The sequence below is a fragment of the Camelus ferus genome, chromosome 12 (assembly GCF_009834535.1).
Source record: "Camelus ferus isolate YT-003-E chromosome 12, BCGSAC_Cfer_1.0, whole genome shotgun sequence".
NCBI lineage: Eukaryota > Metazoa > Chordata > Mammalia > Artiodactyla > Camelidae > Camelus > Camelus ferus.
The window spans coordinates 18741734-18767182 of NC_045707.1; the positions used below are offsets into that span (position 1 = coordinate 18741734).

The 25449-nt window shown below is 48.9% G+C and overlaps 1 protein-coding gene across 3 annotated transcripts; it reads left to right on the forward strand.

The window, feature by feature from the left end:
• The first annotated feature begins 586 nt into the window (after positions 1 to 586).
• Positions 587 to 19220, forward strand: COPZ1 (COPI coat complex subunit zeta 1). Of its 3 annotated transcripts, none has more exons than XM_006182399.3 (9): positions 587 to 678; positions 10530 to 10598; positions 11919 to 12000; positions 12616 to 12707; positions 14104 to 14159; positions 15464 to 15541; positions 15701 to 15752; positions 16957 to 16995; positions 17793 to 19220. In XM_006182399.3, exons 1-9 carry the CDS (start codon positions 661 to 663, stop codon positions 17838 to 17840), a joined length of 534 nt encoding a protein of 177 aa, XP_006182461.1. In that variant the 5' UTR covers positions 587 to 660; the 3' UTR covers positions 17841 to 19220. The 3 variants fall into 3 exon arrangements, with proteins under 3 accessions (XP_006182461.1, XP_032348921.1, XP_032348922.1); XM_032493030.1 differs by having other exon boundaries at positions 640 to 678; positions 10446 to 10598; XM_032493031.1 differs by lacking the exon at positions 15464 to 15541 and having other exon boundaries at positions 640 to 678; positions 10446 to 10598.
• The last annotated feature ends 6229 nt before the right edge of the window (positions 19221 to 25449 follow it).

The window sequence follows — 25449 nt, forward strand, 5'->3', positions numbered from 1 at the left end:
CCCTGGGTCCAGCAAAGCCTGGGACAGCAGATTGTTATTGCAATCAACTTTTAGCAGCCTTGGTTTATCTAGTTAACACGCTGGCCATCTTGTGGCTTTACTCTATGGCTGCGCAGACTTTATGTGGGTATGCTGAAATGATCTGAGCGAGTCTGAAGGAAGAGCTAGAAGCGTTTGCCAAAGCAACCGTGGACAGGAGAGACCTAATGGAGGCTCTGGAATGTGGATTAAGATAGGATTCCCGTGAATTGCTGCCAGTGTTAAGGGCTAAAGAGACACAGCGCCCCCTGAAGGGAGTGCGAATTAAAGTCGCTAAATCCGGCCCACAATGTCACGTGTCCCGCCCAGCCAACTGAAAATTAATACTCGCTTCCTCCGTTCCCCATGGAAACAACTCCGCCCCACTGACCCTCCTGCCCTATTCTGTCATGAGGTTTTGTTGTTTTATTGAGTGTTTAAACTGACAATCAAACATTTGCGCCTTCTGGCTGGACACCTTGCTTCCGCTGGGCAGGCTAGTACACTGATTGGTCAATAAACAATAGCTGGCACCTGGGGGTCCAATAACCCTCATCTTGGGCGGGGTCTAATGAGAACGTAGAGCCAATCAGCGGCGGCGTTCTCTTTGCGGCTCCACGTCGGCACCAGCTGCGGGGCAAGATGGAGGCGCTGATTTTGGTAGGAGCCGGAGGGGCAGTTGAGATGCTGTGGTGTCCAGAGGGGTCGGGAGTCGGGGTTCAGCCTGAGTGGGAGAGGATAGAAAGGGGAGTTCCGGGTAATCCTCGGGGACCGAACCTTCTGCCGGCCCCTGGGATAAGCGTGTGGCCTAGTGCAGGAGCTAAAACCTCGGTTTAGAGTAGGAAGCTGTGCCGGGGAGAGGGCAGAGTCGGTGGAAAGTTGAAGGGAGCACATGGAGTTCTTAGGACACGTAGGATCATAAGCGTGCTGGTTTAGGGTCGTTCAGGTTCCCCTTGATTCTGAGCATTGTGGGTGGTATTCTGATTTGAGTTTCCCCCAAACTCGCCCCAAATTGTAAGCATAGAGTGCAGTTGTTTGTCATCACATGCTCCTCCTGATAGTTGTCACAGTTTGACTCTTCGTTGATTTCCTATCACATTCCTTCAGAAAAACTATTTTCTTCTTACTTCAGTTTCCTGTTAATCCCTATTACATAGATTTGTTATGGTAAAGAATCAGTATTCATTCCATCAGAGTTCTGGGACACCTAATAGAGTCAGGATGGATTGTGGCATCTTTTTCCAGATTCCTAATTCTGTTCTCCTTTTCCCTCCCCATTTAAACTTTGGGAATTCTTATTGTGGGATCTGGGATGCCAACTATTCCTCCAGTTATATGAGAATTTTGGTGGCTAAAAGGGGTGTGTTAGCGTCCTTGTCCACATGATCCTTTTTGCTTGTTTAAAAAAAAAAGACTCTCTCTCTCTCTCTCTCTCTCTCTCTCTCTCTCTCTCTCTCTCTCTCTCTCTCTCTCTCTCCCTCTCTCTCTCTCTCTCCCTCTCTCTCCCTCTCTCTCTCTCTCTCTCTCTCTCTGTCTCCCTCTTCTTTACAACTGGACCAGAGCAGCATTTCTCTCAAGTGTCATTTTTTTTTTTTCTTTCAGTTTCTGGATATTAGCCTATATGTGTGTCTAGGAATTTAGTTCCCAGCTCCTTTCTTAACTGAGTTGAACTCTAGGTCTCTTTCTTGCCTCCCCCCCACCCCCACTTCAACTATTTACATGTACACAGCTGGAGCCTCATCAGGTAAAAGCGAATAAGAGGTTTCAATTCCCCTCTTTCAAAATGACACAGATAGAAATAATTCCTTTCCATCATATGGGTTGGTTAAGTCTTGGTAGAAAACTTTAAAATCTGAGTAGTTTCTAGTAGGATATTTTCTGTACCAAGAAATTAACCAATATTTTTAACGTACTGGGATAAATTCTAGGGAATTGGTTTCTTTGGGAGTTTTTAGAAATTTTTTGACTGTTCCCTAAATCTGTTTAGAAGGGAGCCTGCTTAGAGGTGAAGGAGTGAGGGAGGTGATACTTGGGGAGGCCTTTTAACCAGGGCTCTGCTCTGTGTGTAGTGATGAGTTGAGGGAGTTGTATGTGAAATTCTCTGTCACATTTTCACTTACCTCAGCTCTTTCTTGTCTCTGCTTCCTCAGTGAAGTCTGTTTCAATCTGCTTCTTCCTTATATCCATTTTAATCTATACCTAAGATGCTGAATTCACAGATCCTTGCCCCTAAAGTTTGCTTTAGGAACCTTACTGATTCTTTGTCATGAGGAACCTACATAATGGGGTGAGGGGAAACGAAGGTTTAGGGAAAAGGGCTTCCTCAAGGAAGTACAATATCAAAACTAGGATTAGATTTTGATTCCTAATCCTCCCAGACCAAGTGTCTCTCTCATGTTATCTCAGGGGCTTTCCACCTCTTCAGTATGCAAAACTGTGCTTTCAGCTATTAGTAATGTAAAGCTTTTTTGGGGGACAAAGTACCAACAGGTATCAGTTCTTGTGCTGGTCTCCAGAGTTCTTAGGATATTAAACTAGTATTTTCTTTCCTCTGTGTCAGCTCTTCCCAACTTTTTTTTTTTCTCTGTATTATTTCAATGTATTTTGGGCCCCCAATTAAGAATTTGTGTACCTTTCTCGCCATTTTGGCCCTCTCAACTGGAGTTCCAGGAGAGAATTAAGCCCTAAGGTGTTCATTAATGTAATGAATCAACTTTTCTGTATCCACAATGTCACTGGTTTTGTCCTATCCTAGGGAGTAGTGAGAAAATAGTATTTATTTTCAGTGTTCAGTAGTTTCGATGAGGAACGCTGATTGAGAATCAGGTGATATTTCCTCAGATTTTCTCTTCTCACTACCCTCCTGTACTGGTCCACAAAATTTAGCTCCTTCTGGTTCAGAATCACCCTTCCTCACTGCTCCTTTTAATCTCATCCCCTCCTCTGCCTACTCAGCAGCAGCCCCTGATTCTTAGGTCATCTTCATTATGAGATAGATGAGGAATTCCCCAGATCTTTCCTTAGCTCCCTCCTGAACTAAAGAATTGACTGTACCCGGGTAGTGTTTAACAACCCACTCCTCAGAGAGGTTAGACACCTTCTAAAAATTTCCTTTAGGCTTCCTCCTTTCACATTTCTGTTTCCTGGTTTGGCTGGACCTCTGGGGAAATCTGATCAAAGCATATTCTTCTGTCCTCACCTCTACAAACACATAGCCATAGGATATTGAGAAGAAGAAGGGAAGAGTGATCTAGCGGGTGGGGGTCAAGAAGAATCATCATTTGACATTTGATCTGATTATGGGAATTTCTAAATACCAATGGGGCCCCTTCCTTTAGTTACTTTACAATGGGTCACATTTATTTCTTGAATTAAGTAATCCAGCCCGAGCTTTCAAGCAGATTTGTCTAATCTTTCTCAGGTCTCTCTCTAAGGAGAGACCCTTTCATCTCCTGTTCCCAGTGCTTGATAAGAATGCTCCTAGCCTACACCTTTGGATTCAGCTTCCTCTTTCCTGCTGGTTCTCTCTTAGTTGTAACTGGAGAGGGCTCTCTGCAGGCCACCATTCTCCATTAATAACCTATGGAATCTTACAGATAGTGACTTATCCCCTTCCTCCCTTCCCCCTTTACCTTTTTTTCCCACCCCCCTCAAAGCTGAATTACTCTAGCAGTCTAGATCCTTAAATCTTTCCTCATAGGTTTCATTTTTCCTAATCCTCTTTGGATTCACTTTCTGAGTGCTTTTCCAGTGCTTTACGAACTAAACTTCTTCATTCTATTCTTTCACTCCCCTTAATAAATTTTTGTCCTAAAACAATGACCAGATCCTGAATTCTAAGCCTCATTCAAAAATCAGGGCATCCAAAGTGCACAAGAGCGTGCGTATATATGGAGAAAGAAACTATGCAGAACACATCAGTGACTCTTAAAGGTTGATATTGCTCTGTGGCCTTAGCGTCCTGAATCATCTTAATGGGGCTTTTGTTAAATTCTTTTGGCACTAACAGTAGAGGTGCTTGGCCTGAATGCCCCCTCCCCCTGCTCTGGGCAAAGGTATCAATTACATTAAGCCCCCAAAGCACTCCCATCTCGTTCCTGGCAGTCCCCTGTGCCCCTCTCCCAGCTGCGTCCTTGCCGTGCCTGGCCCGTCCATTTCGTTAGGAGAAGCAATCTCTTCGTTCCTGCACTGTGGAGATATATTTCTCAGCTAGGGCGCGAGCAGTGCCAGCACTGCCCCCGGTGAGGTCCCTGGCAGCCATAAAAATTTTTATTGTGATTATGTTGGTGTCGGGGTGTCCATCTGGGTTATTGCACACCTAGTTTAATTGATTGAAGTTTAATTTATTGACACTTCAAATTAAATGATCAGAATAAACTGTGCTGTTACTCTGGCCGGCTTGTTTTAATGGTTGATTGCTGGAAGCAGACCTCGGCTTGAACTAAAACCCCCAAAGAGCAATTGACGCTGCTTCTAACTCTCCCCATGTCTTGCCCTCCAAGAAGACCTCGTTATAGATTTCCGACGTATTTATATATATTTTTTCCCTCTCTTTCACAGTGGTGGGAAAGAGTTGGTCCCTGGCAAGGTATAAATTATATCAGAGGTTTAGGGGAGCTGTCACACGGTCAGAAGAGGAGGAGGGGGCCTCCATATGAAGAAAGCCAGACCCTTGAGAAGCTAGGTCTTCCCTGGGAGGCAGAGGATGAATGCAATTATCCAGGTATTTGAGGGAGTCTAGTGGCAGATTTAGGGTCTTTTTCATCTAGATGTTTGCTACTGTTTTTTGCCTGACTCCATCAGTATGACTTGGTTAGAGTCAAGTTATTGATAAGAAAACTAGTTATGAAAAGGGGAGCTAGGGAAGCAAATAAAGGATGGAACAAGAATAAAGAATCAGTGCCTGCCTACCCACTTACGCTAGAGTAATTAGGACGATGGAAGGCAGAGTGCCCATGGGCAGCTGATGAAGATGGATTGGGAGGTTGAGTCCATGCACATTAAAAGATACCTGTACTGGCAAGGCCCTCTCACATCCTGCGTCTTCTGATTCTGCATAGAATGGGCTTTCTCTCCGATCAGGTTTAATAAGAGGAGTTCTCCTGTCTTTGGATTCCTAGCCTGTGTCACCTCTTCTGGTGTTTGACCACCCCCGTCTCTTCAGGAAGTCTTTCCTGTTGTGTAACCTAAGTCTTATGTGCTGCAGATGAAGCCAAGGTCTCCTTATTTGACTTTCTAATTTTCCCACTATTAAGGCAGATATCCACATCCACAGCCCATTGGCCTGGATAGCTCTGTCTACTGATTTTCTCCAGCTCCTTTTCTATTATTTATTAGAGGGAGACTGAAACTGGGGGAGAGGATAGCAACTCTGCCTCCAGGGTTGATTTGGAGAAGCAAATAGACTGGAAGATGAACACAGGGGCTGTCAATTCAGTCTTTCAGAGACTAGCTTTTTGTTTGCAGGAGCAGATGGGGGGTGGGGTGGGGAATAAATTGTGATACAAATCATGACCAAGGACTGATCAGAAGTAGATCTAGCCTCATTTGATTGTTCTCTTTGCTGCGTGATATTTAAATGAAGGCTCCTGGATGATCAGACTAGGCAGGCAGCAAGTTCTAATGTTGCTCTCAGGTCTCAGGTGTGGAGAACTCTGATTTCTGCCTGTTCAATTCATCTCTCTTCCCAGCAGTGCTCCCTGCTTTGTTCCACATTTCTGTAACTCTTTCATTTCCAGAATAGTTGAAGAATCAGGTATTGTGTGACCCCTGCGCAAAAAATTCTCTAGCAGATGGGCTTTCTGAATTTCAAGAAAGGACCTGAGACTTTGCATTCCCCCAAAACTTGGGGCTTGGTTATCTTTGTCCTGCCCCTCTCACAGCCACCAGATTTAGCCATTGAGAGCTGAAAGTGTGTGGTGCTGACCTTAGCTCCCCCTGCTGGCTGTGTTAGTTTTCTCAATCATTTATTAATTTATGAAGGCCACACACCTATTTATTGAAGTCATTATTTGGTGCACGGCAGAGGAAAGGGGGTGATTTACAAAAATATCACTCATTTCCCCTTTTTCCTCCCCTCCCCACACCCTCTTGTTGTCTTCAGAGAGAATCTCATTTAATTCCAAACCTAGGTCTACGAACTCCTTGAAATCATAATAAAAAATTCGTGAATGTGTATTTTTCTGGTGACAAGGTCCCTAGATTTCATCAGCTTATCAGAGGGGCCTGCCATTACTCAAAAAAGTTATTAACCTTAACTGGTCTCGCTCAGGCCTCTTATTTCTCCAGTGAGAAAGCGGAGACCCAGGGAGAGGTAGAACATGAGTGAGTGGCTGATGCAGACCATTATAAAGGATTTTAGGAGTTTAGAGACATTTTTTCCCTGTAGTGGCAGAATGCTGGTGACTGGGCTTTCATGTTCTGTATCCGTGTCAGATAGGAGGATTCTTCCTAGGTGTCTCTTCCTGCCATCAGTTCTTCCTTTCTAAGACTTGTGTTCAGTTTCCTCTTAATAGCCCATATTTGGTCTCATGTCAGCTGCGTGATGTTCTGTGGGACCTGTGGCTCCTCTCTCCTGAGCTGTGCCGCTCAGTTCTAAGCAGACCCTTAGGTAATAGGTGAGAACTATACTCCTCTGTCAAAGCCTCTAGTTAATTCTTCTTTTCTTCTCATCTGAAGTTCCTAGGCTTGTGGCTGGCAGATTGGCGCCCTCAACCCCACAGGAGCTTTTCATTTTAAAGAAACTCGCACAGAATCAGGGAGCAAAATCCCTGCTTACCCATGTGGAGCTGGGAGTGGTATCTAGAAATTTCTCCTCGTTTTTACTGTCTTGATTTTACTTTATAAATAGAGTTGAAGGAAGAGCATCTTGTTTCTAGTTTCTAGACCTATTGTCAAGCCAGGGTGCCACCTTTTGGCATGGCTATAAAGATTTCTTTAGAAGTGGGGAATGAAGAACTTTCTAGGAATCTCAACCAGATTTTTATTTGTGCCCTTTACAGTAGCTTTGTGGATAGCATCCTCTAACTCCATGAAAGCTTCTTGGCTCCCCCCAAAAATAATAAAATAATTAGTCACAGCCCCCAGCTATCCTGTCTACCTGCTCTAAGCAGTACCGTAGTCCTCTTCTGATGGCATATCACAGTCTACCCCAGAGCATCGTCTTATTGTACACATTGTGAGCAGACTTAATTCAGTGCACTTCAGACCCCAGCTCTCCTAGTTTGACTTTCAAAACACACAAATAGAGAGCTTTTCTCCAGGGCTGCCTTTTAAATTTTTTTTTGTTAATGATCATAATCCTGAGGAAGCTGCAGGTCATCTGAAGGCCCACAGGGGGCAGCACTAGGAATGATTCTTTCCCTCTAGTCCTCTGTGTACTGGGGCCCGGGGTACTGGGAGATGTTGATGTTTTTCACCGGGCTTCAGAAGCCTCTGATTGAGATCAAAGACTTGTTTGCAGCAGGCCTGTTGCTTGTTCGGTGGTGTTTCAGCTCTCCTGAGGAGTCAAGTCTAGTTTTCTTGATAATAAAAACGTCCATGAAAATCTGTCTGAGCCACCCCACCTCCCACAAACCAGTCTGCCTGCACATCATTTCCAGGCATCGTTAGCATTTGAGGTGAAGTTCTGTTATACACTCAGGCTGTGGCTCTCTGAAAGTCAGTGCATCACAGAACTTTGTCTCGAAAGCTTTCTAGCAGCTACCCATTTGGGAGTGGGAGGGAAGACTAGACCTTTTCAGTCCTTTGAACATGGCCCTAAGCCCGTAGGGTCCTTCTCAGTAATCAGCATTTAACGTGTTACAAGGTCAAGCCTAGTCCATTGTCCAGGAAGCCCATTTCTTAATAGATGGGAGTTATTTATAAACTTGCCCTTTGCAAAAAACTGAAAATGAAATTACATGATCAGTAATGGCTTCTGGGGCCTTTAAACTGGCTGGTTTTATGCTATGAGAGGAACTCCAGGCCCTCCCCACTCCAGAGAGGTAAAGGCCCCCGGCTGAAGTGGAACCAGCTGCAGTCAGGAGGTGGCAGGAGAAGTAAAGAAGCCGCTGGCTCTGGCTGTAGCAGAGCGGGGAGTTAAAGCGGCATTTAAGCCTTTGCCTAAGTTCTCAGCTTTATTTAGTGGATTATTCCTTTGGAAGTTTGAAATGACCTGCCTTTTGTCTAGCACCTTCTTACGCCTTTCAGACCTGTAGTAAGTCACTTCTTGTCCTCTCCTTGCCTTCCTTTGCCTGTTTTTTATTCTGTCCAGGAAGATCCATGTTTCTATTTTGAGGTTTCCTTGATAGCATCTTCTCCGAAGCCAGTGCAAAGAGCCGGGAGCAGAACCCAGGAATCTGTCTCGCTCTTTGCCAGCTGTTTTTCAGGCCCTCTCTCACCCTGTTGGCCACAGAGGACCTTGTCTGACTCTTCTGTTTGGCTGGTGGCCATAAGGATTTTTCTTTGCTTTGGGATCCCGTTCTTTCTAGGGATGCCAGACTCTGTGGCTGCAAGCACCAGTTGCCTGTGCCAGATCAATGCCCACTTTAACCACTGGGAAGCTCTCTAAGGTTGCTGTGAATGCAGCTAGAGCCAAAGAGTTCCAGGGAAGACTTTGTGGGAAAAAGCATTACTTCTAAATTTCCTTCCTTATGGACTTCTTTTGCTCTCTTAAGGAAACTCCTTCCCAGGGGTGTCTCCCTTTTGGTGACTTGAGGATCCAAGTCGCTATAGAATTGAGCCTGCTTTATGGGCAGATCTTTCCGTGGGGAATTAGGAGTTAGGAAAGCTGCTCTATTTGTGACCTTTTCGGTGAGACCCTATGGGACCTCTTTCTGCTAGACAGAGTCCCTTAGTTTGTGAGAGTATTGAGAGTATTCCAGACAGCAGTGTATATAGGGTGGGCACCTCTCAGGAGTGTCTATCAGAGGAGGAGGAGTTGGTAGTAATATCACACAAAATGACCACACCAGAAAACCTACCTGTATGTAGAGGGGGGTCCTCTCGATGCTTACTGCATCCGTAAATTTTAACTTTACTATCAAACTTCATTTATTTTCATAATCATTCAACAAATATTGAGAGTTTAGTATGTGTCAGGCCTTGTTCTGGACACTTGTAATGAATCAGTGAATAAAACAAAAGTTTCTGTCCTCAAGAATCCAAGTGGGGGAAGCTTACATTCTTCATCACCCCTCTTCTTTAAAGAATCGGTTCCCTTTACTCTCACTCTTAACTCCTTGAGCTAAGGTTGGTTCTTTGCGTGGAACCAGAAACCTCCTGGAGCCTCATGGGGCATTTTACCTCGGCAGAGGCTGCGGGTCCTTGGCAGCGATTCTTTCCTCTGTACTCATGGGTCTTTGTTAAACATACACTTGGAGGATATGTTTGGCTCCTGTGAGGACTGTGGGTTTCCTATGTAAGGCCAGGAAAGGGAGGTAGCAAAGCAACAGCCTTGCCTCATAGCCCTGGAGAAGGATGTCAGTGGTAAGTAATGTTGAGTAGAAAGTCTAGGAATGTGAGCTTGCAGACACCTTCCACACATGTACCACCGACTCCCCTCCCTTCCTCTTCTTCCTTCCCTGGTTAGCTGGTTCCTTGGAAGTTGCAGGAATAGAGGAGCTTTTGCAAAGGGATATGCTTTGAGTTTGAGTGTAACCATTAAGGCTAAGGCTCTGATTTCCTTATGAGAGCCAGTTTCCTCAGAGCTTGAGTCTTGATAATGAAAGAGCACTCCTCTCCTGCTCATTATCTCCAGGCTCCTGCGTGTTTCTTAGACGCATCCTCTTCTTAACTGCTCCTTAACTCCCCCCAAATTCAGATTGGTTTTTCTCTTGGCGAGTTAAGTGGTGGTGGTCAGGGTAGAGTGGAGGAATTGGGATCCTAGGGGAAATCTTGGAAGATAAATGTCTCACTGGGCTGCATTCAGAACTGGGGTGTGTGTGTGTGTGTGTGTGGTGGGTGTGTGTGTGTGTGTGTGGTGGGTGTGTGTGTGCGCGCGCGCGCGCATGCGTGCTCATTTCCCTCTGCTCAGTGTGTGGGTGGTTTAGGGAAGGCTTGCTTTATGCCTCTGCATTGCTGCTGCATTGGGACTGCAGAAACTTCCAAGTACACTAGGGCATTCAGCCCTCTTTTCAGATAGCCTCGTGCAGTGCCTATTAATTAATCTAGTCACATTCCATACCTACCTGTGCAGACCAGGGAGGGAGAGTAATTTGGAAAATAACTGTAGCATAATACTTGGAAATAACAGCATGACCTACCTTGATTAAACCCTCTGTGAGTCTGGCTCATAGAAACTGTTTCTGCTACTTTGGAGTCCTTTGTTGAAATGTCCCCTCCCTCAATTCAGTTCATTCACCACTTGGTCATTTTCGGTGGGAAATGTCAAAATCTAACCAGGTTGGGATGGGGACATACAGAGGCACTTCTGTATCCTCTTGCAGCCCCAGTGGGACCAGGGGAAGGTATCTGGTTTGCTAGTGGTGGCAGGAGCCTTCAGGACTGAAGGTATGTTCATATCTCTTCAGGAACCCTCCCTGTATACTGTCAAAGCCATCCTGATTCTGGACAATGATGGAGATCGACTTTTTGCCAAGGTGAGATTTCCTTTCACATTAGTTTAGGAGCAAGACAGAGACTTATTTTGAGCTCGGGGTCTTGAGACTGGCCCTATTAACTCATATTCATTGACACCAGAATTTTGAGAATTCTTCCAACTACCTGTGACTACTCCACATAAAACCTAAAGTGCTTCTGTCTCTTAGTTGCCCTGTTTCCCTACTTGCCATTCTTACACTTTGACCTCCTCTGTCATCAGCATCAGAACAGAGAAAAGCTTTGGAACCTTGGTTTTTGCACAAAGCAGGGTCTAGATGAGAGAAGTAGCCCGCCCATGCCCGTCACTCCTGTCCCTTTCCCTTCTCCCTTGTCACCCTGCCTGCATTTTTCCAGGGAATTCTCTTGCAGGCTCAGGGTTCCAGCCCTAGGTCTGCAGTCTGCACCAAGCTTGCCACCTCCTGACTTCCTCAGTGTGAAGTTTCTAACTTTGGATCTACTGAAAGAGAGGAGAAAGGACACCCCTCTCCTCTCCCTCCATATTCTCCCCCTCCTGAAGAAATTTTTTTCTGTCCCTGGTGTATTAACTCTGGGCGAGCATAGCATAAATCAATCAGCAGGTAGAGATTAGTTTAGAATTCACCAGCTGTTCCTCCCTGTAATTGGATGTAACTATGCAGGACACCTTTTGAAACAGTTATCCAGTTACTAAATGCCAGACCTGTCATAGGTCTTCAGCTGACTGCGACGGATTAGCCCCTAAAGAGCAGAGCGATTTAGCAGCCTGCATCTCCACCCCCATGCCAGGGAGAGCTTGGGAGTGGGCTCCGCAGTGTGTGAGCTCGCCTCCCGCTTCTATCGGTGCTGGGAAGAAAGCTAAGGTATGAGAGGGCAGGGAGCACAGGGCAGGGCTTGCCCTTCTCCAGAGGAGGTCTTTGCAGCCCTACCCTGTTCCTCAGCGGCACGGCACGGCACGGCACGCAGTGAGGGTGGTGCCTTTTGTGTCCTCCAGCACCGCTCCCGGAACTGGAAGGGTGCCTACCAATGGCCTGGGGACTGCTGTCCTAGAGTGCGGACGGGGCAGAGCCCCACCACCCGGCTTGTAGGCCTCTTGCCTTTACAGTCTTCGGGACGTGAGGTGGGGTGGCTTACAGCAGGGCCCTTCAACAGTTTGTTTTGTATTTGATCCCTCACCGCCCATTCCCTGCCTCTGGAGTTCTCCCTTCTTCATGTCAGTATTTCTCCCTCACCCCACGCCTTGAAGTTCAGGAGAGAAATCCAAGATCCAGGGCAAAAGAGCCACTAATCATTCTGGGCTCCTGGCTCTAACGACCCACCCCGTCTCCTTTCCCTCTGACCAGTACTATGACGACACCTACCCCAGTGTCAAGGAGCAAAAGGCCTTTGAGAAGAACATTTTCAACAAGACCCATCGGACTGACAGTAGGTCGTTTTCCTTTCCCTGCACCCTGTGGTGGGGGAGCCATGGTGGGAAGGGGGTGGCGGCAGGACTGCGGAGAAAGGATAAAATGACTCTGCCTCCTTTTTCTCTTTTTTTTCCCTCCTCCCCTCGTATAATAAACTCTTCAGAAATGTAATGGGGAGGTGAGTGTGCCTCACGCGGGAATACCGTGCTAGAAGGTTGGCTGTTAGCTACCTGTCTAGTCCCTGGATTTATGAGCCTCACTTGACAAATTTAACTGCAGCTCTGCTTATTGTACCGCATCCATTAGGGCAGGTAAATGGAAGTCTGTAAAGGTGACCGCTCTGCATTTTCACCTCCGAAGGATCGACTAGTATCCTGTCTCGTATACAAGGAGGGAAATAAGGGGAGTGGTGGGGAGGGGTAGCGTGGCCAGAGAAGATACAGTTAGACTCCACCAGGTTTATACTTGCCTTCTTCTGCTATGGCCCGAAAAGAAAAAGCAGGTCAACTTCCATCTTGGGGGGTCATTAAGACCTACCTTACCTCATCCCTACACAGCTGGATTCCAGGTGTTCATGGTAACTCTCTCTGTCCCACTTCCTTGTCTCACTGTTTCCACTCCTCCCCCCCAGGTGAAATTGCCCTTTTGGAAGGCCTGACGGTGGTATACAAAAGCAGTATCGATCTCTATTTCTATGTGATTGGCAGCTCCTATGAGAATGAGGTGAGACTGCCCAGCCCTCTTTACCGTCTCTGCTCCCACCTCCTGAACCACAGGCAGGACTTAGTGCCTGGTTCTGGGCCCTAGGACTGTCACATCCCTCTGGCTTCTGCCTGCTGAATGAAGTTATCAGAGATCCATCAGCCTCACAGACGTGGCCTAGCAACTGAAGCAACCTAGACTGGAAGTTTTCCCAGATTTCTTATTTCCATGTGGGACACACCGTCTGTGTTTTAATACATACCAACATATAATATCAGTGGCCTTCCCTGGGTAGTGTTTTTTTGTTTGTTTTCTTTAATGGAGGTGCTGGGGATTGAACCCAGGACCTTGTGCATGCTAAGTACATGCTCTACCACTGAGCTCTACCCTCCCGCCCTGGATAGTGTTTTTTAAGATGGATTTCTGAGGTGTGGTCAAGGTTCAGAGGGATGCTTGCTCCTGCTGTGAAGGGTCCACACCCAGCTGAGTTTGGGTCAATTAGGCAACATTCTGGGTCATGTTGAAGCCATACATTTTGAGGAGCTCACTTGAGAGGACTGTGGGTATAGTTCTAACTTACTTCCTATACGCAGAAAAACTATTAACCTTAGGTTGCAACTTCCAGGAGAGTACATAAGTAAAAATGGGCCCCCATATAATTTGAGGCAAAAGTAGAAGTTTGAGAGAACCAGTTCTCCCAGAGCTCTTATTGCTGTAAGTGCTTTGTAGAGTACATTGTTATTTAAACCTTATAGCACTTCTTTGAGTTTTGGGCATTATAGATGAGGAAACTAAACCTTGAGGAACCATATGCAATTACTTGTATTTGACAACCAAGTGGCAGTTTCATGTGGTTCGACGTGATAACTTTTTTTTAAAATACGTATTACTTCTTAACTTTTTCTCCCCCTTAACAGAGGCACTGGGGTTGAACCCAGAACCTCGTGCATGCCAAGCACGTGCTTTACCCTGAGCTATATGCCTCACCCCCCTCAACCAGATAACTTTCCCAGGGTCACACGGCTAGAAATGGCCCAGCTGGGAGGGAAGCCCAGGTCTGTCTGACTCCAAAGTCCATGCTTTTCCCACAGCTCTCTGACCTCAGCTATTGCTTGGTTAATGATTTCTCACATAGGGTAACACATACACTGTTGGTAAAGACACGCAGTGGACTGTGACAGGGAAGTTCTGTTTGCAGTCTGGTCAAAGAGAGACTTCTAATTGCAGGTTCGTGTAGCAGAATTTATTTCTGTGAGAAACCACAGGTCCTCTTCCTGTTTTGCTCTCACTTCCACCTTATGCTTTTGGTCCTTTGTGAAAGCCTGTGTCCTTTGACGCTTAATGAATCAGAGGGTTTTCAGGTAGCCACTTTCAGGGCCTTGAACCTTATCCTTCTGCTTCTTCTGTCTCCAAACAGCTAATGCTCATGGCTGTTCTGAACTGCCTCTTCGACTCATTGAGCCAGATGCTGAGGTGAGCAGGCCATTCTTGACATCTGTTTGGGAGAGAAAGTCACTATTCTTCAGGCCCAGGGGTTTGTAGGGGATCAGCAGAGGCTCCAGGAGTTGATTTACCTTGAGAAGTTGGGTTTATTATTTCAGAGTGATTTGCACTGATGGGGAGGACTGGATGGGAGAGTCTGTTACTCCTGGAAAGTAATTCTCCTGGGAAAAGGGATTGGGAGGGAGAAGAATCTTCACCTCTGCATCTGCTCTCATGTTCCCCAGTGGCTCTGTCAGAGGCCCAAGCACCTTCAAGGTGCTTTCCTGGTTGGGCTTCATTCTTTGCATCAGACATAGAGAAGAGACATGCATAGGGAAATGTCTCAGATGAAACATTGGCACTGTGGGGACGAAGGCAGCACTCTTAATTTTTCAAGTCTAGCCCTTAGTTTTTCCTTCTATAGAACAGGAATGTTCCTTTTACCTTCTCCTCCCCGTCCACCTCCCCACCAGCCCTCTGTTCCCTACATAGATGGGCAGTAGAAGAGATATAAGATACTTTTCCTGAAAACCGTCCCGGGCTCTCAAGTGAACCCCGTACAGACAGCCGTCCGGAGCAGAGCAGCAGGCACTCTCGGCCCCACAAAATCAGCAGGGTGAATGGCTCAGATTTCCTCAGGAAGGGGATGATTTATTTCTTAGCCAGGTGAATGAATAGACTTCATTTCGGTGATCTAGTGAAAGAGTCAAACTGACGGATGTGACGGGCAGTATGCACCAGCCACCGGATCTGAGGCTGGTGGGTGCTGGGCCCGACTGGTCTCAGCCCCCTAGCTGGGCTTCTTTTCAAGGCCTGAGCAGAGCTGGGGAGGGAGGGAGAGGAGGGGGAGCGGAGAGAAGCTTAGAAAGTTTGTCGGAGCTTGAGTGCAAATAGACTGCACTCAACCCCTCCTCATCTCCCACCACCTCCAGATTGAGCTTTAGCTCTGTTTATTTCCTTTTTTCCACCCACTGATGTCAGTGTTCATGAGCAACGTTGTCAGCTGCGTCATGGCAGGTAGGAAAGAAACAGTAGCTCTGGAAATCAGCCCTTGAACAGTCAGAAACTGACTGTATATTTTGAATCTCTTACCTGACATCTCTAATCCTTTCTCATCAAATAAAAGTAGGAAGGGGATTAGAGTGGGTTAGCCAGAAAGTTATTTGCTTATTTACTTCTTTGTCTGTGTGGTTAGTGGAGACATTTATTGGTCTAGTTTAGGATCCCCAACTCAGATGGTGTCCTAGGATCCCTTTCACACCCAGGCTGGTTTTTCTCTTCTCTTGTGGACTCAGGAAAAATGTAGAAAAGCGAGCTCTGCTGGAGAACATGGAGGGGCTCTTTTTGGCTGTGGATGAAATCGTAGATGGAGGGTGAGTTCTCTGACCTCCGCAGACCTCCCTGAACCTGGGGTGAGGGAGTGGGGCCACTGCCCCTGTTCTGAAGCAAGTGGGCTGAGTGACCAGAGTATCCCCATAGCAAGTTGGTCCTCCAGGACCGAATGGACAGTGGTCTCTTCTTTGTCTTTTCAGGGTGATCCTAGAGAGTGATCCCCAGCAAGTGGTGCACCGGGTAGCATTAAGGGTAAGTGGGACTAAGCTCTCCTCCCTTCCCCCGTCTGCTCGCCCTCCAGGGCCAGACCTGTTAAATGCATCTAAGGGTCCGGCTTATGGAATACATGCAACGTCTCCTTCCCTTGCAAATTCTCACTGTCTCAAAGAAGAGAAGCAAAAGGAATGTATTTCTGCCCCTAACCTGGTACCTAGCATCTCATACAGTCTTTGCACACAGTGGACATTTAATACATACTTATGAAATCAAAGATGAAATTAAAGGAACTGTAATATTGATGGTTCTGAAACTATAAAGGAATTTGAGGTTAGCTTATTCTTCCCTTGGGGATGAATCCCAATCATCTGAGGCAAAGGAATGTCTTCCTTGTCTTTTAAAGTCTTATCTAACGGAGAATAACACGTTTCCATCAAGAAGTACTTATTTGCCGGAACCTCTGTCCTGTTTGGTGCTAGTGGAATCAGAAAGAGGCCTCTGAATTAACCATAGCAAGCTCCAGTTCTGCTGGGTGCAGAAGAGCCCACCAGCAAATTGTAGATGTGCAGAGCTGTCTGAGCAAAGCCAGTCTCCCCCATTCGCAGAACGTCCCCGGCTCTGACCTCCACAGAGTGAAGGCTGACAGTGCTGGGTAATGGGAAATCTTCTCCCTTAACTGCCGTGGGCTCCATTTGCATAGTTTAATCTTCTCCTCTAACATATGTCTCTATGTGGCAAGAGAGAAGGTTCTCCCCCCTCACCAACTCCCTCCTTTCCTTTCTCAGGCTGCTGTTGCAGCAGTTTATTTCTTCAAATTAACATGCTGTCGTTACCCATCAGGCCTTGCGGGATCCATTAAACTACCCCGGGCTCCCCCTCATCCTTTCCCTAGCGATATTGATATTCAGGGAAGGTCTTCTCTGACTAGGGAATCAGGTCTCCCACCTCCAAGTTGTGGATCAGATAACCTGCTGATGACTTGGAATGGAATAAATCTTTTAAGAAGTCCTCCTGCCTTAAAACAGAAGATGGATGAAGTGACCCCTTTCTGCTCCAGGGTCCCTCTGGCCAAGTACAATTGTGGCTGTACTAACTAGTCCCTAGGAGGGACTGAGACATTTAGGGCATCTGCCCTTCGCTTCAGTTTAAAGGACCACCTCCTCCTTCTGCACTGCCCAGTCTCAGTCAGGTCTTATTCCAGCCTTCTTCCACGCTGAATGCTTGTCTCTCTGTGCCGTAGGGAGAAGATGTCCCCCTTACGGAGCAGACTGTGTCTCAGGTATGACTTTCCTCCTTCTTCCTCTCCAGATGGACTGGGTCTCTAAAGAGGCTAGCGTAGCATCCACCCCAACCCACCCAGCCAGCCTGCAGGAGACTGGAGACTGCAGACAAATCTTCTTTGGCTCCCTCTTAGTCCAGAGAGTGGGGACTTGTACAGCCCACCGCTCCCTGCCCCTCCCAGCTCCCATCCCAGTTTCCTGTGAGCAGTGGCTGTCAGCCTTGTTCTGTACCCTTCACAGCCTCCCTGCCTGATGCCTCATTCAGTGATTTATTCCCCAGCAGAGGCTTGCCTTAAGCAGATGGTCTATGTGTGTGCACACACACTCTCTCTCTTTCTCTTATTATTCAAATGAGGGCTAAGCTGGAAATGCGTATTCTAGAATATGCGGGTTTTGCAGATCTATCCTGCTATTTTGCAGATAGATTGTCTACCTGATGCCGTGGGGTGGGCAGAGGAGGGATTCTGTTTTCTACCCACTTGGAATTCTCACCAAGAAGTCCATCTGGATGTGGTAACCCCCCCAACACATGTCCAGTAACCCCCAGTTTTTTTCTTTCTTCCCAGGTATACCTCTTCTCTCTTCATCCCCCCAGTGGATTTGAGTGTTTTTGGAATTTCCCAAACTGACAATCCTCTAGGGCCTTAGAGAGCTTCTTCCCATCCCTCTACCCTTGGGGATTTTTTAATTTGCCATTCTTCTGAGGACAGGGAAGGCAAGTGAGGGGAAGGAGAGCCGCAGTCCCCATCCCCACTGTGCCCCCAGCACGCCCTCAGTGCTGCCCTTGTCCCTGCAGGTGCTGCAGTCAGCCAAAGAGCAGATCAAGTGGTCACTCCTTCGCTGAAGACCCCACTGTTCCTGGCTCCTCACTCCCTCAAAAAATCCACATGTCTGCTGTGACTTCTCATCCAGTCCCCCAGCTGATGCTCTCAGGGTCATCTTGGGGGATCACAAGGATCCTTCAATCTCCGTTCTGTTTGTGGTTGCCCCCCACCCCCTCTCTCCCTGCTCCAACCCTTATACACTTCCCTTTCCTTCTCACTCTTTTTTGCAGCTGTGGGAGTAAAGCTCTCAGCAATTTGGACAAAGGGCAGGGGAAGCACCCTCTTCCTTTCTAGACGGGCTTATGCTCCCAAGCTCTCCTGTCCCCCATATTTTCTCCTCAACTTCTGTGCCCTTTGCTGCAGCTAGACTTCAGATCAAAGCAGGGGAAAGAATGTGCTGAGTGTTTTCCTCCCTTTGCCTTTACCGGCCTTCATCCCAACAGCCCATATGTCCAGCAAAGGGAGGGAGAGAGAATTCTTTTCTATAGAATGAGTGGGGGTGGGGAGAGGCAGGGCAAGTCTCAGCTGCAGCTCTGCTTACTGGCCTCGATATTTTCTTATTCCTTCTTACTGCCCAGTCCTCCTGCCTTGGGAAAAAGGATTGGGAACAGCTCATGGGCAAGGGACAGGGTCAAAGAAGCAGTGATTTAAATTTTATTGGAGAGGGCTGATAAAAAATTCTGTATTCCAGACACACACAGCTGCATTTTTCCCCCGACCCTGGCTTATAGCTCCACACCCCCTGTGGTCTGAGTGTTCGTTGTGGGAGTGTCCATCGCTTGGTCCGGATACCTTAACTCTCCACCTTCACCACCCGTGGGATCTTTGCCTGGCTTGTCCTCTCTGTGCCCTGGAGCAAAGCCAGTCCCTGAACTAAAACTATTCTAGTCTTGGGAAGAAGAGTTTCTGCTCCATACTGGGGACAGGGTGGAATTTATGACTTGGGCCTCTGGGCTCTCTCGGTCCCCTTTTCTCCCCCACATGCATTTCACTCCTCAGCCTGGGGTCTGTGATCTCTGCGGCTTTACCCTGTCCTCTCTCCGCCTCAGCCTCACATCCAGGCGGTAGGTCTGGGCGCCTCCCCTCCCTGGGATGCTGAGAGAGGTGCCTTTCTTCAGAAAACCTTTGGGATTTGGATGTCCCCAGGAAGATGGAGGATGGAACACCCACTCTTGGGTCTCATCTTTCCCCTTAGCCCCACAGAAATGTCTCAAAAAACCTTCCTGAGATTTAGTGTTCTGCCCGACTCACTAACTGACAACTCTCCAGGACTCAAGTGGGGCGGATAACTGGGCATCCTTGAGGGGGCATTTTTGTGTCAGTGATGTATGGGGTCAGGATGATGGCCACCTTCATATACTGCTCTGTGCAAAGAGGAATAAAACATTTCTTTTTCCAAACTGCCTTTGTGTGATGTTTTCTGTTCCTCTTCCTCTCTTTTTGGCAGCTGCTCCTATTCCTCTAGCTTCCCCTCCTCGCTCCCCATCTTATAATATTTCTTCCCTCCTACCTCAGAGACTCCCCAGCATTCCACCCCCATCCCTAATTTACGGAGCTGTTTCCCTCCTTGGCATCTCTCCGTCCACTCGCCTGGAAATTGGCGCCAGGGGTGAGGTGGGGATGGTATTTTCTCTGTGGGAGTCCCAGGGAACTGAGTTCTCCCCCACCACCCCAAAGCCAGCTGCCTGCTCCCGCCTCAGCCATTAGTAACCCGGAGACGCGCACCTGCGTGGGGGCTCGCCTGCAGCCCCGGCTCCCTTCCTGCACCTCCCACTCCCGCTCTGAAATGGCGCTGAGCGGGTTATTTATCGGAGCCAGCGCTGCTCCAGAAGGTCAGGACGGTGGTGTAAATAACCTCTTCTCGCCATTTCCCCGTCCCTCCAGAGCCTGCTCCCCTCCCCCTTCCTCCACCTTTATTCGCACAAATGAATGTGGCTGGGCTGGCGCGGAGCCTGGCCCTGCATCTTAATGGGGCGGTGAGCTCACAAGATGGATTTAGCTGGGGGTTTTATGGTTGCCGCGGCGACAGGAGAATGCTTTGGTTTTCTTTCCCCCTTCCTCTGCAGGATTTTAAGGAGGGGGGAGTGTGGGGAGCCCTTCTCTGCACTGCCATTCTAAAGGTCTCCTCAGTCACCTCTACTGTTCATGAGATGGGCCTGTAATTCCAGGATTAAGCAAGGGGGACGGCATCAGGACCTGAGTTAGGAAAGGATGAGGGAAGGAAAGTAACTGGAGGGGGAAGAGCCTCTCGAGCATCAACGTGAAATCTAGAGTTGTCTAGACTTGCCTGCTCTTCTGTGAGAACCTAGCAATTCAGCTCAGCAACTGTGGGGCACCTGTGCCTGGGTTTCCCCTCAGCAGACGGAGAAAAAGAAGGATGCTCGCTCGGGTATACCACCCCCACAGTCCTGCATTGAAAGTCTGGGTCCAAGGGATAAGGGTTAGGTATTTTTGTCTTTGCCTGTCAGAGCTGGGGGAAAAGCAATGTCCAGCCTCCCCATCCTAATCTTCCTACTCTGCACTGACCCTGGTGTGGGGGGTCATGTCAGTGTGAGAGTTGGGGGCTGCTGATCAGTGATGGTGTGGAGAATGGCGTTCTATCCAGTCCTCACACTTGAGTTCTCTGAGCTTGTTTCCCCAGCCTGGCCTGGTTTGAACTTTGCCTGCCTTCTCTGTTTCCCACTAGGAATAGGAGTCTGGTGCTCTGGCCTACCCAGTCCTCTGGCCAACAACTTTCTTTTAGGACCACGAGCAAACCTGTCCCCAGTACTGACAAGCAGAGACTGGGGAGCAGGGTCTGATTATCTCCCTCCCTTGGTCTCTTGCTGTCTGATTCTGGCCCTCTGTCTCTGTTTGTGAGCTTTTCCCTCTTCCACAAGGGACCCTGGGAAGCCCCTCCTGCCCTCTCCCCCATCCTCCCCTTTGGCTGGGAAAGTGACTACAGCCCGAACAGTGCCAGACACCTGCCTGCCAGATGTGGCGACTCCCCATTCTTCTCTCCCCCTCCCCAAATATCTATCCTTTCCCCACCCCACTGAGCTCAGGCAGAGACAGCCCCCCCACAGGGTGATTTAGTGCTGCAGCCCCTCTTTCTCCATGCCCCCCTCCAGTCCTTCTCCCTCCCCCTGGTACCCAGGCCCCCCTTTTTTTTCCACCTCATCCTGCAAAGGCCTTCCTGGCACAGCATCCTCCCACTCCCACCCCGGGGTGCTGGCTTGTGTAAACCCCAGCTCCTGCACTGGAGAATAAATGGGTGGGACAGAGGTTGTTGGCCTGTGTTTCACCCAGGGGAGAGTACATCAGCAGGCCGAGGACACTGGCAGCCAGAGCTGATGTCATTCTCCCTGATGGGCCAGGGCGGGGGAGGCGGGGTAAGAGGTGAGCGGGGAGGGAACCAGCCCTCCAAGACTGTCTGCAGAGGAGAAGGAGGTCTGTGAGACCTTCCCAGGTAGGCAAGAGAGCTCAGAACTGTGGCTGCCGGGTGGACATCATGTCTTTATTTCTCCTGGCTGGGTCTCCGGTTCTTGTGTCTGGATCTGTGTCTCAACAGGACTCAGTAGATGCCCCCATCAGCTCCTCCCCTTCAGGCTGACCCAAAACACACACTGCAAGGGAACCCTTAGTCTCTTTAGTGTTTGCCCTTCTGTGTCTCTTCACTGTCAATCTCTCTTCTCTCCCACTTCACCCCTCCTCCCCTTGTTGAACTTTTCTCCTGGTCACCTGGCCTCCCACCTCCTCCCATCCCATATCATAACAAAGTATGATCCCAGACCTCCCATCCAAAGCAGGGCCTCGTTTAGAGCCACTTTTCTTTTTTTGGGGTGGGGGGGGTAATTAGGTTTATTTATTTATTCTTAGAGGAAGTGCTGGGGATTGAACACAGGACCTCATGCATGCTAAGCATGTGCTCTACCACTTGAGCTATACTGTCTCCCCGACCCCAGCCTCTTTCTCCTTCTTGTTCCTCCTTGCAAACTGACTGTCCCCCCACCCCCTCCCCAGGCCAGACAAAGGGCTCTGGGGTATCAGTGAGATCAGGGGATGGTAGGACAGGATGGATGGAGAGTCCAAAGAATTAGAAGAGGTGGGAGGAGAGGGACAGGAAGATGGAAAGAGAAGCAAAATGAGATAGAAAAAGTAACAGAGACCAAGAGGACAGAGGCTGAGAGTTAGCAGAAAGGCAGCACAGCAAACTGGGAAAGTGAGAGAAACCCACACAGAGAGAGTGGCAAGGCTGAGAGCAGAGAAAAAGAGATGGAGAGATGGAGTTACGAAAGTCACTGCAAGAGAAGGCAGCTGGGGAGGGGCCAGGCAGTGGGCAGGCTGGCCCCCTTGGGCTCCCTCACCCTGCTGGGCTGTAAATCTTACATGTGTGCTCTGTGTGTCTGTGTGTCTGTCTATGTGCATACATGCAGGGCACAGGCACATAGGGATCTGTGGTGGGTATAGAGATGATCCCCACAATGTTCTCATTCTCCCCGTTCTCCCAGCAGGCCCCCTCCCTGACTCCCCTCCCGCCCCCAGTATTCCTGATGCTCCAGGGACCATTCCCAAGGTATTTCCAGGATTCCAAGGAATCCTGGCTTTTTCACTTGGAATGCAGACCTGCTGGAATGTGCAGTCAGGATCTGTAGAATCAAGAGGCCCTATCCCCTCACTGTGCGGCCCCCATGCCTGCTCACCAGCTGCTCCTGTCCATCTTCTCTTCCCCTCTCCTTGTATCCCTCCCTCCTCCACACTGACCCCTCCCCCAGCCTCTGACCCCCAGCCGCCTGGGGCCTGGGTTGGAGGGGAGACAAAGACAGGATTTATCACCAGGATAGAGAAGCAGTCCGAGACCAGGGCTGAGGGCAATGGCTGACCTCCCTGGGATGGGAGGGAGTGCTTGCCCAGATGCTGGGAGGCTGGAAGCCTGGGTTCCAATGGCTCCTGCTAACGACTTTCCCCCTCCCTTCTCCCACTCTAACCTTGCTCTCTCCTTTGTCCCTGAAGACTTAGGAAACAGAGAGGATGGCCTTGAGGTGATTGTAGGCCTCTGAAGGAAAACCTGGGAGGAGGGGAGAGATGAGATTGATGTTTTAGGGTCATTCTCTTACAGATACCAGATACCAGGGAGGATCTGGAAACCAGGCAGCAATCAGGCACCCATTGTTTCCAGGACTAGAAAGGAGTTCAGGTTTAGCACTGCAACAGCTGAGATGGAGAGGAACCTCTCTAACACAGAGGGACTTCTCCAGAACAGGTCCCTGATTGCTATAAAGAGGGAGAGAAGGGTGATTATGGGTTCTGAAAAAGGAAGTACAAGAAGAACCGGAATTCCCCAAGGGTTACCAGCTCTGGCCCCTCTGAGAATGCCTTCCTCCCTGCCATCCCGACTGTCTCCTGAGAGGTATGAGGAGCAGCTGGACTCTGCCTTTACAGTAAATAGACTATTGGCCTGAAATTGTCTCTACTCAGCAGGCAGGGTGTGTGCTCAAGGAGAGGGAACGGTATGATCCAGGAGTTTCCGAGAAAGCAGACATATATCTTCTGGTGGACAGCTCCTGCGGCTTCCCTGGCCACTCTCGGAGGCCCACTGGCCCCTCCAGAATCTCAGTGTGTCAGAGGCCTCCACCAACCCAGCTCTGAAGCTCTTGTGTCCCTGCTGGCTCCTGGCACCCAACATCCTGCTTCCTGCCTTTACCCTCCTGTCCCAGGAAAAGGCTCCTACCTAGAGTTACCTCCAAGTGAAAAGAGGATGGAGGGAGGACAAACCAAGGCATCTGGGAGCTTCCAGTCTCCAAGTCTCTCACCACAATCCCACCAAGCTATTCCCACCCAGGGCCTGGTGAGGGGGACCTTCTTGGGGTTTCTTTTGAAACTCTTCTGCAAACTGAAACAACCCCCTCAAATCCCGATGGAAAGCCAAAAATTGGAAATTTCAGTGTGAAGGTTTCATGGGTTGAGAGAAGAGACTGGGAGAGGACAAAAGAATTGGGGAGGTTTGCACAGCATAAGAAAAAAACAGGAAAAGAGAGAAGTGAGCATCTCGTTTTTCCTCACTCCCCCTTCCCCCAATTGAGAAGGCAGATTTACAGCCTAGGTTTGGGGAGGGGGTGAGCATAAGGAAGACAGATCTGCAGTTCTGCCCTCTGAGTGTCTGGGTACTTAGCTTTAACTCCCCCATTAGCATCAATCCCCATCTTGCTGCCCATCCGTCTTCTGACATCAGCTCCTTCCCCTCTCTGTAGCCCAGGCTTTCTGACCCTAAGTGGCTCTTAAAGGGCCAGTCTAGACCTTTCTCTCCCTCCTTTCTCCACTCCAGGCAGCACAGTCTGGTGTGTATGTGTGCACCAGTACAAACATGCACATGCACGAACGAACACTGTGGCCAACCTTGCTGAGGCCACAGTGGATGGAAAGCACAGTGTGTGTGTGTGTGTGTGTGTGTGTGTGTGTGTGTGTGTGTGTGTGTGTGTGTGTGTGTGTGTGTAGGGAGGCGGTTGCTCTTCCCCAGCTCTCTCTGTTCTCTTTAGATCCCCCTATATCATGGACACCCACCCCTCTTGTTCACTATCTTCCCAAGCCCAGAGCAAGCTCCTGGGCTGGGCTGTACAGACATGGCTCCTGGAGTTGAGGGCTGAAGTCATGTGGATCCACAGGACAGATCCTCTCTCCCTCCCTCATTTCTTGGAGGCCTAGGGCAAGGGGTATCATGAACTACTAGCTGTATTTAATTCTCAGCCAGCAGTAGGGGTAGACAGGTTGGGGGCTGAGACTCCTAGGAGATGCCCTGAGCCCCACATTCCTAGCCTCCTTTCCCAGGGAGCCCAGGCTGTGGTCTGTGGGGGGTGGGAGATTTCAAATCTTCCTCTCCCTGTGAGGGAGGTGACAAGCCAGAGAGGCCTGCCTTTGAATTTCCTGGCTCCTCTCCCTTATTCCTCAGCAACTGATTTTAGGAGGGCAGAGGGGAAACTGGCCTCTCCCCCATTTCTCTCCATCTTCTGCAGAAATGCAGTAACTGCACTCCAGGGGCTATAAGAATGCCAGGATCATTGGAAAGTCCCTCCCCCATCTGCCTTCAATCCTTTCTGCTGCAAAGCTGCAGTCCTTGGAGGGGCTCTCTAGGATAGTCAGACCCCCTTCCTGATATCTGAAACCCATTCCCCACCTCCCTCAATGCTCCCTTCTCTGGCTCAGGATGAGAGGGAATTGGTGGGTGGGGGCCTTGGGAAAGTGGCCACGCTAAAAATAGGAGCCCCCAGCTGCCCCCCCATAGCCCCTTATTTATCACCTTCGAAACCTCACTCTCAAAGAAGCATAAATATTCCTAATTCCTGAAGGCCAGCCCTGAACTCATAAATTTAACTGGGGAGGTGGGCAAGGGGGAGGAGTGAGATGTAGGGAAGGGGAGCCTATTGCAGACTTGAGGAAGCAGAACATCTACTGGGGGAGGTGTCTGACTTGCCCCCAGGCAGACGCCCAGGGGTCTTCACTGAGAGGAGGAGCAGGAGTTGTGGCTCTCAGTAGTTCCTCTGGAGATGAGCCTTTTCTCACCCCCAATAAAAACCAACCTCAGTTCTGTCTTCTCCATTAGTTCTCTATTTGTCTCCCTCCCTCTTTTCCTGCTATTCCCTCCAGTTCTTTCCT

Bases quoted from the DNA above. Each gene is read 5' to 3' on its own strand.
- COPZ1 (XM_032493030.1), top strand. The intron at 15,542-15,700 runs GTGAGTTCTCTG...TTGTCTTTTCAG, and splicing joins GATGAAATCGTAGATGGAGG to GGTGATCCTAGAGAGTGATC. The intron at 15,753-16,956 runs GTAAGTGGGACT...TCTGTGCCGTAG, and splicing joins TGCACCGGGTAGCATTAAGG to GGAGAAGATGTCCCCCTTAC.